At 39.0% G+C, this 18,896-nt stretch overlaps 1 protein-coding gene across 3 annotated transcripts in view; it reads left to right on the forward strand.

The window, feature by feature from the left end:
- The first annotated feature begins 3,792 nt into the window (after positions 1-3,792).
- Positions 3,793-18,896, forward strand: part of SAMD3 (sterile alpha motif domain containing 3) — a 36,361-nt gene continuing 21,257 nt past the window's right edge. For all 3 annotated transcript variants that reach the window (XM_057408727.1, XM_057408737.1, XM_057408742.1), the window contains exons 1-6: positions 3,793-4,023; positions 4,115-4,220; positions 4,938-5,127; positions 8,638-8,748; positions 18,128-18,313; positions 18,623-18,707. In XM_057408727.1, coding sequence (XP_057264710.1) covers positions 4,142-4,220; positions 4,938-5,127; positions 8,638-8,748; positions 18,128-18,313; positions 18,623-18,707 — 651 coding nt within the window. In that variant the 5' untranslated portion in view covers positions 3,793-4,023; positions 4,115-4,141. The remainder of the gene's footprint in view (positions 4,024-4,114; positions 4,221-4,937; positions 5,128-8,637; positions 8,749-18,127; positions 18,314-18,622; positions 18,708-18,896) is intronic.

Consider the following 18,896-nt stretch of genomic DNA (forward strand, 5'->3'; position numbering starts at 1 on the left):
GAATTTTCTTGCTTAAACAAAAGTATTGTCTGTACCTATCATGCCTACTAAGCAGAACAAAGGCACTAACCATTGGTAAGGAAAAGCAGACACCTGGTTCTATTGACAAGGAAAAGCAGAGGCCTGATTCTACTGATAAGCAGCTATTGATAAGGAAAAGCAGATGCCTGAAGGGGGAGATGCAGACGGTTGGTTTATGGCTGGGACACCGACCAAACCCGAAGGCCATACCTGAAGACTAAAAGGTGAAAAGTTCAAGAAGAGGAAGACTCATTTACTTCATCTTGAAGACCCCTACCCACAGGAGGAAGACTGTTACTTTGTCTTGAGACCCCTGCCCATGACCAGAGGGGGCACTGCACAGGCGCAAAGGACCTTCTAACTCATAATACGAAGCGGGGATAGGACATGACTATGTATAGGAGTATTGTGCAACCTTATGAATATATATAACTTTAGAGAATAAATGTAGAGGGGAACAACACTGAGGCACGCATGACTTTGAGGAATTATCCCCGCGTCTCAGCGCTGAATAAAAAGCATACCTACTTTACAACTTTAAAGAGTTGTGGAGTCAATCCGCACATCATAATGCACTGTAACAATGATCAGCCTGCACCTTGATGACTCTAGGGATATAGTTCCACCACCTATTTTCACTCAGTTGGCCAGGGAGTTGTTTAAAGGCACTGATCCATTCAAAACCCACCCTATCAAAATAATTATGTTTTCAGCTTAGCCTGCACTGCTGACTGCATGATCACAGAGATGGCTGCAAAGAAGAGAGCTGGATTGTGACTGCTGTGATTTAGGCTGCTGTGGAATCACACTACAGGGCTTAACTATCAAATATCTCGGCATCTCTCAGTGACAGGAGCTGGAGTCCCTTGCTAAACCAACTTTGAGACCTGGCCCTTTACAATACGCACCACACAGCTGTGATGTATCGATATGCACATATCACATTCCTCAGTCTTGTATTAAAATGTACTAAAATTAACCTTAATTCCAACCTCAGTGACATTGACATGGAGGCCTGTTAAAGGCTGTGGTATTTGTAACCTGTGATGGCATAGAGTCCCTCACATATCAACACATATACTAGATATAATAATTCACTTTTCTTGTCTAAAATGTTTTGATGTATAGGCTTATTCATTTAGAAGTGTCACTTCAAGTTGATGGTAGCTCATCATATCTTCTCATAAAACAGCTGCACAGTAAATTAGTGCATGCATAATATGCCTTTGACAGCACAGGTGTGCTGGTCAGGAACCTCATCTCTTGCTATTGTGTAGAAATCTGTAGCATAGACGGTCTTTAGCTTGATCTGATTAAAACCACCAAGATTTTCACATAATCATAGAATTAACCAGGCTGGAAAATCAACTACTGGATTTTACAGTAAAAACAAGTGTTATCTTGACTCATCATAGGGAAAATTAATTTTTATTAATTTCACTACTTAATTTCATAAACCACAGCTGGTTAAATCCTAATGATAAGCATTTACCTTAGGTGTTTGAAGAAATGGTTCACAATATTTACTATGGGCTGTAATAATGGGCTGTATTTATTAACAGACAGGGATCACTTATATGTAGAACTATTCTGAATTTTACTTTGAAGTTATGCTGTAAATACTGTGTCTTTAAAATGTTGCCATTGACTTTTAACATATTCGGACTTTTAAAAGTTAATTGAAGAATATAAATAATCATGTGTTTTACCACACCAAGCTCAGGGAACACTTCACCGGGTAGTCTTTTGTTGTTACTGTAATAAATAGAATCATTAATGAATACAAATCTCAGTATCCATGCTCAGTTTTTCTCGTTGCCTCCATAATGCTGATAGTAGTCTGATGTGCCCTTTTATTATCTCCTTTATCCATAGGATATGCAAGTAAGTGAAATAACTTTTGAGAAACATTTCAAAGTATTTGTGGGTACTGACCCTTAACTCAATGATGAGTTGTAAATTGGGACCACCCTGTTGAGAGCAAGATGTTAGGTAGTAAATTGGGACAACTTTGTTGAGAGTAAGATGGGCCGGTGTGACCTTGGGGTATGTATAAAACAAGAGTATCCTGTTAAGGTAAGAAAGGAATGAGGGAGACAGACTGGGTTCTTCAAGGAACAAATCAGAACAAACTAACCTAAAACACAGACACAATTGTTAAGTACTACACAAGAGTCTTTTCACATGCATAAGCACAGAGATCAGTCAGCAGAAGAGTATTGACGACCATCAGAGACCCCTCGAGACTACCACTCGGCAAGAAAAACGCATGAATAATTAAAATGCAAATATTACAATTAGTTCCAGGAAATCTAATGAATATGTAAGACATTTTCCGGAAAGGTTGTAAATATGCATAAGTTTGTTGGGTATGGATGCTGCTTGTAGACTCCAGGGGTGCTCACCTTCGCGAAATGATTCGCACGTGCACCCAGGGCTACAAAAAAGAATGCCTACTGTCTAAAACTCCAAATCGAGTCTTAGAGAGTTTCTTCTTGCAGGATGAAGCAGGACATTCTCCATCATTTCAATGTATCTTGCTACTTTCACGCTGCTTGGTTGATAAGGCAAGTATCTTTCTGCTTTGCATTTGGTTTTATCTTTAAAGTTTTGGGAGCCTTTTCCTTTCCTTTTTTTTTACCTTACTCTTTGCAAGGAAGTAAGAAGTGTGACAGGAAGGTGTGACTTTTAATTTACACCAGACTTCTCAACAAATAATGACTTTTCACACCCTGTTATTGCTGTTTAGCCTGGGGGAGGACTTGTATGGCTACTGTTGTCACATCAAATTAAATCCACTCATGTAATTCAGAAAGACATTCCTCTTAAGCTTAACCCTTCTAAAGTTGCTGAAGTCTAGTGGCACAAGAGCATAAGCTGAAGTGAATGTGTTTTGGGGGTCTCTCTTGCTGAAGGATGAAAACGAGGATGTTTTTATTCAAGAACGGTGCACGGGGCTTTTTCGGAGATTAGTTTTGGGTTTTCGTAGTGCAGTGAGCCAGATCTTGGTGAGGTTTGTGTGGATAAACCCTCATGTTAGAGCCCACTGCAGGCTCAGAGGTTGTGCATGGGTACATTTCAGGAAAAGAAAGGTTTGGCCAATGATGCCAGACACTCGTGTTTTCATCTGAAAAAAAAAAACAACAAACCCAAAAACAACAAACAAAAAACCAACAAACCCCAAAACCAAACAAGCCCTTGCCTGAATAAGTTCCTCTAATATTGTTTGCGGTAAATTGCAAGTATAGTCATAGAGCATTGGATGCTCCTTTATGTACTAGGGCTAAATCACCCTCAGAGAGAGTTTTCTACTGTCAAGGAGTTGGCAGAGTAGGACAAGCTTTGGCTTTGTAAATCATCTCCTGAGGTTGCAGCTCGTTTTGGTAGGCGATGTGCCCCCCTCACCTCTATTGAAGCAAACCCCTCGGGGAGGTTCACACGAGACGGGCTAAATAGACTTACCGGGTATAGGAATCGGGATCTAGGTCCCGTCTCTGCGCCCTCTTCCTTCTCGGGGCTCCCAGAGCATTTTCCTAAGAAGCGCTGGAGCCTCAAAGACAGGACTAACAGGAGGAGCTGCCCCCTCCCCTACATTTTCCAGGAGCTTTATTGCTCCTAATTGCTGGTAATTGAGGGATATGTATTTGCCTGAGTACCTGCTTGGTGGTACTGAAAGGGTTAAGGTGCTTGATTGACTCTAAACATATGTGTGATAGAATCTTATCTGATGGTGGGGTGGTTTGGTTTTTTTTTCTCTCCGTAAAATGTCAGCCGTTTCCTGAGGAGCGTGGTGGTGGTGAATTTCACACCTTTACTCTCCTCTGTGTGGAAACCTGGGTGTTAATGGTACTGGAGCAGGTCGTATTTTACAAGAAATGAGACTGTCTTTTAAAACAGAGGGAAAGCAAGGAAGGGAGAGGAGGTGAAGAAAAGGATCCAGGGAGACTGCCACTTGTAGCAGGCATTAGTTGGATTATTTTGTGCTGGTTTTATTCAGAGCATGTAAGTGTAACATTATTTGCTAAGTACATTTTTTTTCCGTATGAAATGTTGGAGCTTGGCATAAAAATAATCCTTTCTTTTCATTTCATAGTGAAATTTTGCATTGCAACACCTGAAGATGGAAAATTGGTCGGTTGATCAAGTCTGCACCTGGTTGAGACAAAGAAATTTAGGTGAACTAGTTCCTAAGTTTCGGGGTAAGAATTTTTGTTGTTTGTGTGGGGTTTGTTTAGTATTTCTTTCTGTGCCTTTAAATTGGTACTGCCTACTTTTTTTTTTTTTCGGGGGGGGGGGGGGGGGGGGCGGCATGTGTATGTATGTATTAGCTTCAGACTTACAGAAGTTAATTATGACTAACATAGATATGATAAATCAAAATAAGTGTGCAAACTCTCTGAGAAATCCTGGGGGATGAGATTAAGCCTGAATGTAAATAGGTACACCTCAAATCAAGCTGCCAGCTTAAAAAGGCCTATTTTATATCGTATTTATCTTTTGAGATAATGCAACTGTACTGTGTAAATGTTTTATGTCTGAGTATATAAGCGATCTACAAAAGAGTGCATGACTGTCTGTTATGTCAACAGGCTATTTTTTATGTGTTTTCTTCAAAGAAAATTTGCTTTTCTTCCTTAATCAAGTAACAGTCTGCTGTGGTCTAAGCAAGGCCTGATTTAAAGCATTAAAATAGCACTCTGTTTTTTGGCTTTTTGTCAGGGGAAAGCATCTGGCCAGTGATTGGGACTCCTGGTGCTGCTAGGAAAAGGACAGTATCTAAACCAGCTTTTTAACAATTGAAGACCATCAGGAGTAGAAAGCAGCCTTGCCTCTGACCTGTCATGATGTTTTTAGGCATATCGAAGTTACTGTAACTGTAAAGTTATTTTTCAGAAATTCTTTAATTCCCTTTGCAGAAGAAGAAGTAAGTGGAGCAGCTCTTCTGGCTCTTAATGATCGTATGGTGCAGCAGCTGGTGAAGAAGATTGGGCACCAGGCAGTGCTGATGGACATGATCAATAAATATCAGCAACAAAAAAGTGGTCTAAAATCCCTTACATATGATTCTGAAACAGCTTCTCAAAAATTTCCAGAAGTAATTAGTGGGTAAGTTCATATATGGCACAGAAAGTATCAGTTTGGGTATAGCTGTATTCTTTCTGTAACACTTTAAAACTCACATTTACTAGCTCTTCAGCTCTAATATGTAGCTGATTTTTGTACTTTGAATATCTCTAACAACATGTGAAATGCAAAAAAAGGTTGTCACTTTGTGGTTTTAAACAGGGCAGCAGCATTCCTGAACAACACCATTAATTAAAGCTGCTCTTCATTTCCAGTTCTAGGACCTAGTTTGCATTTGGATGAAGCATCGTCAAGCTTCAACTATAGCTAAAACTTTCTGTATTTGTGATATTAAGGTTGTGAAGCAGTTCTAAATATTTGCAAGTCTGGGGGTAAAATCGCGATTTAGCCAGAGATGGTATTTGTGTCACGGGTATTTAAACACAGTCTCTCCAAAAAAGCTCTGAATTTGCTCTAGGTGTAAGCATTTAATGATCCCACCGTGTGGAACTAGATAGATTTTTAGAAATAAAATTCCACAGAGATTGTCTTAACTGGGCATGTTCTGGCTTTTTTTTTTTTTTTTTTAATTTCTTTCTTGTCTGTGGTTTCTTTCGTGGGGGCAGAGGTTGGTGGTTTTGTGGTTGGGTTTTGAGGGGTTTTTTGGTTATGTGTTTTGGTGTGGGTTGGTTGGGGGTTTTGGGGTAGGTGGGTTGACTGGTTTCTCCCCTATCCCACCCCTTCATTCTGATCTATTGTAAATCTTGCAGGATTATTTTTTTTCTGATGTATTGGCTGAAGAGAGACATGCTGAGCTCTGAGTGCTCTCTTCTAAGCCAAAGAATTCTGACAGCAGAGAATGTCTTGTCATGGATGCAAAATGCCCTTTTTTGAGGGAAGGACTCTAGCTCTAAGCCTGTATTAGTACACAGTTGTAGCCAAGTAGGAATAGATCTGTAGAGCATTCTTTGTTGCATTTGGCTTGATCCTAAAGGAGTCCAGTTTGTGCATTCTGAGATGACTCTGTGGTGCAAACCAAAGCATGGTAAAGGATAACTGGGTTATTTCCAGGCAAATTGCACTCGTGAGCATAACTTAACTTGCTCACATGATACATCCTCTTGTCCTTATATTTACGAAACCCCTTGGGTAAATTGTCCTGCATCATTAGAGGGAAAGAGGGTACAGGAAGAATATGATGTTACCGCATGTATGATTTATCAGAGACCTGAAGTATGCAATCACAGCCAGTCTTGTTTCCCTGCTCCAGGGTCTTGCCTCACTTGATTTACAGGAAGCCTCCTCTTTGGAGGTAGAGCAAGTGTCTGTTGTGAAGACTGCTGTATGTGGGCCCTGTACTTCATGAGAAGGGTGGTAGATGCATAGTGATTTCAGCAGTGAGAGTCAGAAGAAAACCTGTCCTTCTGTTTAAGGCAGTGCGAATGCTGCTCTGAATATTTAGATTTTATTCTTGACTGTCAGAAAAATTTGACTAGACTGTATCTCAGATGTGACTGTTTCCTGTGTACTTCTCAGCTCCTCTAAATCAGGCCTTACTGTCTCACAAAGGGCGTAGAGCTGCAGCAGTGTGAAGGCACACCTTTTCTGTGAAGTTCTGCAGACTCCAAAAAATAAAATGCTGAAATTCTCAACTATTGGTGAATATAATAGAATATACCTTAAAATCTGTCTTACCTAGAGGTCTTGCCTGGAAAAGAAGTTGCTGGTATTCTTCTGTTTATTGGGAAGTAAAGTAAATAAGCTGCTGTTTCTGAAATATTTTCTGTGTCAGAGTCAAGAACAGTAGAATAAAACTCAAGCAAGTTTAAGAAATGCATTGAGTCATGTATTTTTGGATGAATAAAAAATCATGATATTCTATGCAGCTTGCAGTATAGAGTGATGCAAAAGCTCCTGTGGTAAACCCAGTATTTTTTTATAGGCTGTATCCTCATACGCAGATGGCTCTAACTCTCATTTCTTAACTCGGGAGTGCTTGTGTTTGTGATGTAGTTAGAAATTATTTTGTCTGGTACATCTTGTACAAACTCTCGTAAGAATAATTCATTTTGACCTAATTCAAGGACTCATGACTAGAAGAAAGTGTATGAGGCACTGTTTTAAAGTAGCTTTTATTTTTTTTCTTGGTATGCTGCTTTGACACAGAGGAACAGAATATACAACAAAACACAAAATTAATGGATCCACAATATATGAGATGTGAACTCACATTTCCTTTGTTGCCCAGTTATGTTAGGCTGAATTGCAGTCTTGGTCCCTGTCACATTTCTTACATGGATGCTATCTCCAGTACTTGTTGGTGCACCCCGGGCTAGTCACTTCTTTATCCTGCTGTCCTTAACATGTCTTCTAACTGCATGCGAATTGTGCTCACCTCACCTTTCTTCTAGAAACAGAAGTCATTGGCTGGCATGGAGTTTTGAGTATGGTAGGTGAACACTTTCTGTGTGGAAGTAGCAGACTTGTGAAAGGACACCAAATGTGACTTGCCTCTCCAGCAGTTTGGATTAGGGCATAGAAGAAACATCTGTCTTGTGTCTCTCTAGTAAGTGGAAGTGTTCTGGGTCATGCAATAGAAACTGTGTTTATGTGCATATGAGGAGCTTGCCCGTAGATGTTACCAGGTAATAGCAAGATCTTTTCCAATTCAAGATTGATTGTTTCTAAAACCAACATAGAGAACATACTGGATTTTTTTTTTTAACTAGAAAGCTGAAAAATATTGATTTGTGAAAAGCCTGTGGCTTCCAATAGTAATCTTTCATGTGTGAGAGCAGCTGAGGCTGGAACAGTTTATAAAGCATCTTTGAAGTTGGGAGGTTCTGAGGAGATGAGGTTCAGAAAGAAAGCTATATCATCCCCCCCTCCCCAGATGGCTGATGACAGCTATGAATTCTTGGCAGCATAACAATAGCCCCTATCTTAGCTCTGCCTTTCCCCCAGTGCAGGGTAAAAATGCTGATGTTTGCTTCTACCAACAAAAGGAGAAGAAATAGATGGAAAAATGAGGCTGACTTGAAGGTTTAATATGGACTTACTTAAACTCCGGAAGAAACAACACTTCAAAGTTCTAGTTGAATAGAAACTGCCTTATAATACCATGTAAATCACTCTTTCACCCCTCTCCTTGCATATTGTAATGTTTAGTTATTCCCAGAGATGCCAGGTTATGAAGATGGCAGTTATCCTGCAGCTCTGAGAAGGTTTATTTTCTTGGGTTTTGTATCAGTGTAGTGATTACTACACTACAGAATATTATTAACAATTTTCCTTTTAACTTCTCAGAGTCTGATAATTGAACTGAAAGGCTGATTAAGAGATATCTGCATCACATAAAATCATAACTGTTCAATAAGTATGTTAATTTCTCTCCTTTTCTATTTCTGCCACTAGTATTTTAGAAACCTAAAATATCTTCTTCTATAAGTTGCTCAAAATGTGGCAATGAAAATATTTATTTATTAAATAAATTAATAATAATTAATATTAAATATGTATTTATTTAAATAATTTATTTATTCATTCTTTCAGGGTTACTGACAGACAAATGTTAAATTCTTCTGGTCCTGTAGAGCAGAAAAAACATCTGTGCTCAACTGAAAGGGAAGAAGGACTAATTGATCACAGAGTGCTAAAGCAAAAGTGAGTCATTTATAATGCATTTACTAAATCTTTGTTACCTTTCAAAACCCACATAAGCACTTCTTTCTTTGTTAAGACTAAAGAGATAATTTTTCATAAAAATTATCCTAATTATTGGAGGAGAGTTTCAAGTATATCCAGGTATATTTAGAAAACAGCAGAAGCAGGAATTTATTAAGATCTTACTGAATTAAATAGTCTAATAGTATTTTTTCTGCCCCCCCCCCCCCCAGCCCTTGCTCACTGTCTCATATGTTACCTTATGCAGAGGGTAATTTATAGGTTTGTTTTTGTCTAGTTTTTAAAAAGCCTTTTTTGCAGATGTGTCTTCAACAGCAATCTGGTAAATTAATCATTACAGAGTGGAATATGGCTATAAAAATATTCACACTTGAGTCATCTTAAATATAGCACTTGGGAAGATAAGCAAGGCAATTGCACTTGTATGCTCATTTTCCTTGGGTATCAAAATGAGGCTCCCTAAAAACTGGAGGTGAGATGAAGTGCTGGGGGTGGTTTCTTTCCCCCCTTTTTTTTCCTACATGCTCTTTTCTCCTTTGAGATGGGCACTTAGTATTGGAAGAGCCCCATTCCTCTTTCAAGGCAATCGTTTTCTTGTTTGTGAAGCTTAGTTATTCCCCCATGTTCCCACCTTCTATAATTTCCACTCCTGCTATCATCATTTCCCCCCCCCCCCCCCCCGGTTTGACTGATATGTTCACTATACTGATATAAGGGAAGGTCTTCTTGCAAAAAAGAAGTCTATTTTTATAACTTTAAAAAAGTAACAAGGAGTTGGGGATAAGGCTGTCTGGGAACAGAGTAGAGAGCTTAGTGAATCATAGTTAATGGTTTTAAAATGAAGTCGTGCGACGAGCTTCAAAAGAACAAAACAAAAACCTCAAAACCTAAAGATCCTGCCAGCATTGTTATAAAAGAAGCAAACCCGAATCACTAAAACCGTTGGAATAAACCATTAATATGATCTTGTAATGATGGATTTCAGCCTGTGCTACTAAAGGATACTTATTTTTAATTAATGATGTGTAATTGGCTTTGTGCTGTATAAAGAGTTTTAAATGAGTTATATGAATCAGTGAAACCCAGAATAGAATGGCTTTAGGAAATGTTCTCAGCAAATGTTGTCAGTACAGAACTTTCAAAGGCCTATAATGGCCCCTTAAGGGAAAGGGACTGCAGAAGAGCAGTGCCATTTCACTTTGGGGTATGGAAGCAGAGGAGGAGGGAAGTCTGCTGCTGTAAATGAAGTGCCCCTTCTCGGTGAAGTAGTAGATGCCCTGAAAGTCAGTGGAGCTGTGATGATCTGTAGTCTTGGAGACCTGAGTAAATTTTATGAGGGCTTATCTTTAAAGGTCAGATGAGAAGCTGGCAAATGTCTTTCTCAGAAGCAGCTCTTTAACTGACTAAGACTGAGGATGGAATTGAAGAGCCCTTGCATCATTAACTGCTGAACTAGGTTCATCCCAAGCTAAATACTGGTTTTAGATGTGAATGCTGTTTTATCTATGTTTGTGACTTGACCCACACTGACAAACACAATTTTATAGAGTTTAGGTTTGATTTTTCGCACACACCTCCCCCCTCCTTCCTGCTTGCCTTTCCCTAAAGTACCCACTCACGGCATTTTCAACAACTAATGGAAAACGTAATGTTTTATATGCTTGAGGGGATTATGCCATGTATAAGCAGGTTGTGAAGGGCTGAAGAAGATGTTTTAGAAATTTGGTCATGGGAGCAGAAAAAGTTGCTTCGACTAGAATATAATGATAGATTCTTAGTCTGGAGTATAAAAGTAACCTTGCTGTCTGCTCTGCTAATATACTTTGAAAGCTAGGTTGGTTGGTTTGTTTTTTCACTCAAGTTCCAGTTTATGGATTTATGTGCGGTGGTGAAGAGTGATTTTTCACATCACATTAAGGGTGTCTATTTATTGCATTTTGATATAATGTTAATTGATATTTCTGTTAAATCAGATAATGGATTTCTTCCCTTACTTTAAATTTGTAATGTTTAAATGTCTGTGCTTTTGCTTCTTTCCCCTAGTCTCTCATCTTAACTTATGGGGAAAGGGAAAATGTAGTAATATGGGGAGGTGGTTGTACAAAGAAAACACTCTGGACTGTCATTCCAAGTAAGAAAGAGGGTAGGTACTTGGCCTCACTGTTGAGAAACAGATTTGGAAGAGCAGCTAAGAACAATGATGGCTCCCACTCTTCCTTAGTGAGTGTTTGTTCCCCCTGGCTATATGGCAGTAGAGCAGTTCATATAAGCTCTTCTAGAGTGAGTTCTGTCAGGGGTTAGTTTCATTCAGTAGGGATGGTTTAAATGTACAGTTCAAATGATCGATATCCAGACAGTGTTACATTAGTAGCTTCTGTTTTCTCATTCATTTCATCTATAAAAGAGCTTAGAAGTTGGGATGGGTTTTTGTTTGGGTTTTTTCCCCAGAAAGCACCCATGCAACTATAGCTTCAGTAAGTGTCACAGTTTTTGCTTGAAATGACTTCATGGGTGCTTTTCTAGATTATTAGCACTGTGAACTGGCTAAAAGTGTCTCTGTGTTTCCTGTGGAGGTAGTCCTAACAGCTGTGTTAAATACACTCTTTATTACTAAATATTACAAAAATCAAGGAAGATTGATAAAACACAAAAATAGAGTGCCAGTCGAAGCAGCAATTTTATAATTTCATTTCTTTTGCATTGAAATTGTGCATATGTGGAAGCAGATGAGGTTTGCAGGTTACTTCTGTGAGATAACTGCTAGCAATTACGGAAGTAAAAATAGTCTGTCTTTTTGTCAGTCTCCCAGGAAGATTAATCTTGAAGCAGTGCTTTTCTGTGAAGATAATAAAATAGCTACAGAGGATGATTCAATAAATATGCTTCCCCTATACCTGCTTTTCTGTATCAGAGCATCAGCAGTTTGATGTCTCCTGGCAGCCTGGTGTTTATCTTGTTGCTAAGACAGAGGCTGTCATTACTTGTAAATACCTGATAGTTCTGTGAAAAACTAACCTTTTATTGGTTGGTTTATGCATTCTGTCTGCCTTTCCTCAAGATGTTTATCAAATGACATCCCTAATGTATCCTCTTTTCACTGTTTCCAATATAACAGTCTGACTGTTTCCTTCAAGAGTGATGTCCTGATACAGCTTTATTTGTACATATATTCTGTCTGTAAAAATGTGTTCTGTAACTCTTGAGTGTTGTGTAACAGATTTACTGTTTGAATGCCTTGCAGTAATTTGCTCAGAGAAGGCTGATGTGCACAAGCAGGATAACAGGTGTTTTAGCCAGCCCTGACAGCCTTGAGTTTTTCTGTTTGCTGTGAGTTTGGGAGATATAGTCAGTGCCCAGCTAAACCTGGGCCTACTAAGTGTTCATATACCAATAAAGCCATTAGCAGCATTAACAGTATATTGGCGCTGATGTCTGCCTAAATTTGAGCTGATAGCAAGGATGATGAATTGGAAGATGTAGTTGAAAACAGACTTATGTCCAAGACAGCCATGTATGTATGCTTGCCAGCTGTTGTTCATCCATTTCCTCTATGCAGGTGGCTTTCCTGCTACAATGAAAAACCCACTGGTAGGGACTGGAGGTGGGCACAGCATGGAGCCACAGTGACAATGCCGTATGACTCCTTAGCTAGGGCAGTCTTGCTTCTAGTTTGGTCTAATTAAAGGCCACTGCAGAGACTACTGTGTAGGTGCATCTGAAGTGTGCTTTAAAAAGAAGAAAGGAAAAATAAATAAATAAAAAAGAGCAGCTAGCTTGAGAAATTGTCACTTGGTTCACTATTTCTGATGATTTTGTTTCCCTTACAGAAAAGAACAATTATTGCTTTTATATGTATGTATACAAAAAAAAAAAATAATCTCAGCTTCACCATGCCTTTGTACATATATATTTAACTGCAGAGTTTCCTAGCTTCTATATAGAAATTTTATTGCTGATCTAACAGAATTATTTCTAGTAGATGTGATGATTTTTATTCAATTAGTTCACATTGACATGAAAAGAAGCCAGAACCCCACCCCTATGTTTAGTCTTTGACAATGTTTGTTTTTTGTGGGGTGTTTCGCTTTTGGGTTTTTTTTCCACACCAGTCTTACAGATGACTTTCAGGAAATACTAATTGTATTGTGCTGTTTAGGTTTAGCAAAATCATTAAAACAAACAAACAAAAAGAAGTTATTTGGATGCAGTATAACGCATCTTACATGGGTGAATGCAAATAAACCCTGTTTCTTTAAAATAGCCTGATTTAGCTGGCAGTTCTGTCAATCAGATTCCCCAAGGAGTGTTTTATCTCCCCCTGTCTGTAACCTACAGCTGCTGCCCTTGCATGAGATGGAAGTGCAGAGCCTTCACTTATATGACGCAGCTCCTCAGAATGGAAACTGTCAAAAAATCTTGACTCCCTCTAGAAGAAGGTTGTGTCTGCATCTCTCCAACTGTGTTTTTTAAGCTGATTAATTTTGTCTGGAACTTTGTGCTTGTCCTGAATGTGACGGTTTCTATTGCAAGAGTACTGCAGGACAAACTGAAACGGGAGCTGCTCTGAGAAATAGGCAGCTATGGTGTGTCTCTTTGCTCCTGCATCCTAGCTTACCTGGAGCTAACACTGCTGCAGATAACTCCTTGTTCAGTCTAAAAGATACCTGGCCACACGTTTGGTGGGAACTGGAAAATTAAAAGACCTCATCAAGCACTAGTAGACTACTAGTCCCAAGCTCTAGGGAGTAACTGGGAAACTGTGCGTTTGTCCTGGAAAGTAGGGATGGCAATGAAGCACATGAAGAAAAAGGCGTAAGAAACTTTCAGACACTGATCTCAGAAGTGTGAATAGAAAAAGGGAACACTATTTTATCCCGCTATTAAGAGGGGGAAAAGAGGGGTTTTTTTTTGATATTTCATTGTCATAATCTTTTCCTTTTGATGAAATAACATTTACAGCCTTAAACATTGTCATAAAGTTGAAAACATATTATATATGAGTTGGGGAAATGGAACATTTTCTACAGCTGCAGACTTCTTTCCTTCACATCTGCAAGTTCCATGTTTTCTCTTCTGTTTTTTCTTGACTTTGTAGACATAGGCTTTTTTCTATCCGATAAATATTCAGACAGGAGTCTCTTGCTGCTGTGTGGTGTAGACACATGAAAGGTTAGGCCTTAACCTGCGAAGCCCATTGAGGCTTCACTCATGTGCTGAGTTTTATCTGGATGAACTGAACATGGGAACCTGCTGATGTCAGCAAAGTTCTGCTCAGCTGTGATGTCTTCTGATTAACTGGGGCCTGAGCTGATGTGAGTGTAGTAATGGGTGCTTTAGACTCATGAACTTCATAAAGCAGGTAATATAAAAGCTAGTTGCGCACAGCACGTGTATGCATGTGCTCAGTTAGCTTTTAAGTCACTTTTATTCCTAAATGAACTGAAAAGATACAGCAAACTGATCCTTCTTACCAGTATGCTCAAGTAGCTTAAAATTGACAAAGTCTAATTATGATCTTGTTTCTAGGACCCTACTACACTTTGCACTGCTATCGCTGTCTATACTGACACCAAGATTATTTTTACTGCCTTGTTACAGCTAGGACAGTCCTTGTTGCACAGGACAGTGAGCTTGGAGACCATGGTGATGTGTCCACTCACTGCTCTCCAGTGAAGTCTGAAACCTTGGGACTGGGGATGCCAGGGATTATACAATTCAAATAGGTAGGGACTTTGGGGGGTGGTTGTTTTGGGTTTTTTGGTGGTTTTTTTTTTTGTTGTTGTTGTTTTGGGTTTTTTGTTTGGTTGGTTTTTTTTTTTCCCAGCTGAGGGAGCCAAATGGCTCCTCTCAAAATGATGTTACTTTACACTTTTTTGTCTTGGTAAATATGTTGTGCATGAGCAATGTAATGGAGCCAGAGGAAGAAACAGTTGTGTGAAACAGTGATGTGACCTAGCACAGTAAGTAAAATGGTCATCTACAAAAGCTGAGGGGTCAACAGCTCTGTGACTAGTTGTGGCCTTGCTGAGGAGATGATTCTTAGCATGCAGTTCCATATTGCAGTTAAACATAAATCTTGCTTTGTTTGCTTTCTCTTGCCTCATGGGGAGACATTTTGGGAACCTAAACTGTAAGAAAACTAAACTGAGAGGAAAAATTAAGAGCTCTTTCACTTGTAGCTTCTTGAAGTAACTTGCCACAAGGTTAGAGGCTTCCCAGTACCAATAAGAAAAGGGTAGAGACATATGGCAGTGAGAGAGAGGGGGCTGACATTCGGCAGGAGCTAGCCATCAGATTTAGTTACAGCATCAAAAGTCTCCAGAACTGAGAGGTAAATAAAAAAAAAAAGTGGTAATTTGCATTTGGGGATTTGGATCTTATGTCTGTCTCAGGTCAGCTGAAAGACCAGGAAGGGTTGGTTAGAAACAGGCTATGTATGCTTGTACCTAAATCTCCAACTGTTGTAATCTGTTCTTCACAATCACAGAAGGTCTTGGCTATGTTCGTAAATCCCAGTGCATGTACAGTTTAACTGAACTCTTCTTTTAGTTAAACAAATTTGCATGCAAGCTTTTCTGGGGATGTAGTGTAGAGTGGTGTCTCTTTTCAAATAAACTTCTATTTCACTGTAAAATATTACTGCACATATTTAACATGCCTCCCAAGCAGCAATGATTCCAGCAAACCTAGAAAAATATTTAATCTCTTGCACTGTGGAGACTAAAGGAATTTTTGGATTTTATTTGGACAGAAATGAAGTCTTTTGTATTGGGTAAAGCTGAAGTGAAATGGAATTTGGAGCATATTTATTGTTCTGGTAAATGTGAAGGGTCTGGCAGAGGGGAGAGTTCACATGCTTCCCTGGCTGTTAGCTATCCCAACTGCAAGAAACCTTTATTTCTTCAAGTAACTGGGTATAGTTCAGTTTGCCTGAACTGAACCTGCTAAAATATGAACTGCCTTCTCAAAAAGGGGCAGCTTCACTGATGTTAGCAACAAAAGGAATTTCAGTGCTGCTCAGATACAAATTACCAAATACTTAAACTTCTGTTCATCTTTGAACTAAATGATATATCATGTTGAAGAGCATGTAGTAATTTGCAGCCTGTCTGCTACATCACTTTCATCGGTAAAGTTGGTGAAAATACAGGATTCAAACTTATAGGCTACATTGCTCCTCGATGCTACACTGAACATCTGCACTTTATTTGCATAGGAGGGATTTCCAAGTGACTTCAGAATCTGGGCTGGGTTATAATTTCCCATTTGTGTATTAGTTTATCACCAAATAAGGACATGAATGTGTCTGTGTGGATACGTTGTCACTCTTGCACAGCTTTTCCTTCTTTTGAGGCTGCAAAGTACTATTAGAAGTTCACTGCAGTTTGCATCTACTGTTAATCATCTGTGTCCCATACAATCTGGAGAGCTTGCAGAGACAGCAGCCCTGACTATTTTGTACCTGTTTTACATGGGGAAGTGGTAGTGCTGTGAGTACTGCTACTACTGTGAATGTAACTGTGAGGATTAGATGAGGTTTCTTTTGGGTTGACTTTTTTTTTTAACTGTCTGCACTGCATAGCAATTTGCCATAGTGCTGGGTTTGGTGCAGTTGTGTCACATCTGCAGAGCTTTTGCTAACCTGCAAGTTACATTAAAAGATGCCAAGTTGTTGTGGCAGCATAACCAGGTCAACGAGGTTGAAAGTCACAGTCTAATCCACTCAAGAAGATACTAAGGTTGTAACTGGCCCAAAATGAGTTGCCTCCCAGCTATATAGTAGTTTTTCAAACTTGTAAAAAAATCTATTGCAAATGCTCATTCATTGGTATTGCAGTTCATTTTGCCAGCTTAAAGATATTGGCTTCCACGGTTTTTGTTGCTTTTCTTGTTGGATGTTGGTTGTTGTTTGTTTTTAACATCCTTACCCGAAAGAGTCTGGATAGCAAAACCTTTCAGTGAAGGCCTTGCTAAAAAACTGTTCACAGCTCTTATTTATATACCTAGCTCTCACTTACAGGCTACAATAGAGGCCTTCATTTATTTATTTAAGGAATGAAAACTTATGTATGTTGACTGGGTGAAATTTAGCAGTGTTTCCCTCCATAACTTTCATAGACTCAAAATCTAGTATAGCTTGGAAGGGACACCAGAGCACACCTAGTCCAGCCACAAGTGTTTGTGTGGAAGGTTTCCCTTATATCCCCCAAGTGGGTAATTCTTAACTTGAGGCATATACCACACATATTTCAACAACTTTAGTACCTATCTTAATTTCCTTCATCATTAGCAGAGGGGAATATATAAGAGAGAACATCTGGTCTGATTTAGATGTCTTTGGTTGTTCTGCCATCCTTCAGTGGTGTTTGTTTCCTTAGTGAATAGAAAGGGACTACAAATGATTAATTTAGATAGACCATGTAAGCATCTACATTTTTCATCTGTAATGATACTATTTTATTTTTAAAATTCTTTAAAAAAATCGACTATTTTTTCCAAATTGCTTTCTGCGTTTTAATTAAACATAAAATGTAGTGATGCTACCTACGTAACAGGACTTTTTAGTTGTCTTTGGTACTTCTCATGTGAGATTTCTTTGTTGTCTGGACCATTATGACTGGAAAGCCGTTTAAGGCTGCCAGGACCATTCTATCTTGATTCAAGGTGGCTCTTGATTGACTTCCACCTCAATTTATCTTTATTTTTCCCTCTGTTCCTTCAGAATTAGGGTTTGGCAGGCTTTCTGGAGGTGGGAAGCGTTTGGGTAACCAGTGGTGATATCCTGCCTAAGGCTCACCCCAGCTGGGGTGCGACATCTGTAGACAGTGTTGATGGTGGTCTTGGGAGAGGAGCTGCAGGTACTTAAGGGTCTAGCCTGCTTTATTTCCAGCCATGTGCTGATGGTAATTGCTTTCATTCCTCCCTTGCTTTCCCCTTCGGGAGGACAGTCTTAGCTAATGACATGGATAATATTTTATTCAATTAAGCTATTCATCTTACTCTTGCTAGTAAGTTAGCAGAACTGGTAGAAAACTTATAAATGAGGACAGATAGATAAAGTAATTTGCAACAGTAGCAAGTCCCCAGTGGCTTCCTCTGCTCTGCCTTTTGCTTTCAGATAGTGGCAACCTTCTAGTATCTGCTGATTATAACATTTCACATTTGACATCTGGTTTTAATCCCATATTGATTGCAGCTTCTGTAGATATTCTTTATGTAGAAACCAAGAGAGGAAGATCTGAATTTCTATAGCAACAACTTTCCTTTGTGTTGAGTTTTTGCTTGTATTTTATTTGCCTGTCTGCATTCCCATAGGAGAAGGATGTGATCATGATGATATAATCTTTTTCCTTTACAGAAAGAATCTGAAATCATTTTTTACAAGATACAAGACGTTGCAGTGGACAAGTTCTTATGCTTTGCCAGACTTCCCTTATGATGTTAAGTGCATATTAGCAGAAAAAAAATGCCCTGATCACAGTATGAGAATAAGAATCATTGAATTTTTACAAGCAGACATGACAAAATACCTAGACGGATCACTGTGAGTAAACATTGTTAGATTTATTTGGGGGTATTACCTATTGGCTGCAGAAACAAATTTTTTCAAATGGATGTAAAACCATTCTTTTTAATAAGCTTGCTTAAATAGAGGAGACTAAGGGCCTGAAACTTGTTGAAGCCAACAGGAAGATTTCATGCAGAACTTAAGGCTATTCCCCTTGTTATTTGGAGGGGAATCAACAGTCTGAGAAATAGTCAATTTAATGTAGCTCAGTATAGACTCTAGACAGTGTCTGGTACTGTCTAGAATACCAACTATTCCTTTTACGTCTCTGTCTTGTTTGCACAGGTATCCAACCAGTCAGCAATATAACATAGTTGTCAATGCTCTGCTGCAGGCATATCCCTTCCTTGATGAAGATGGGAATGGCTTTGTAAGTATTGTAAAGAGTATTACATCTTGAAAAGTACAGGCTTTGTTTGGGTTTTTCTATTTATTTGTTTGGGGTTTTTTTCCACATAATCACAAGAAAATAACCTACATCAGAGGAAATCAATATTGAGTTCTTATGTACTGGCTCTATTCAGAGCTGTAAGCTTTACTTTAAGATGTTTGGCATATT

The sequence above is a fragment of the Pezoporus wallicus genome, unplaced genomic scaffold (assembly GCF_028554395.1).
Source record: "Pezoporus wallicus isolate ANWC-B61680 ecotype Strahan unplaced genomic scaffold, APGP_CSIRO_Pwel_v1 contig_3817, whole genome shotgun sequence".
NCBI classification, from domain to species: domain Eukaryota; kingdom Metazoa; phylum Chordata; class Aves; order Psittaciformes; family Psittacidae; genus Pezoporus; species Pezoporus wallicus.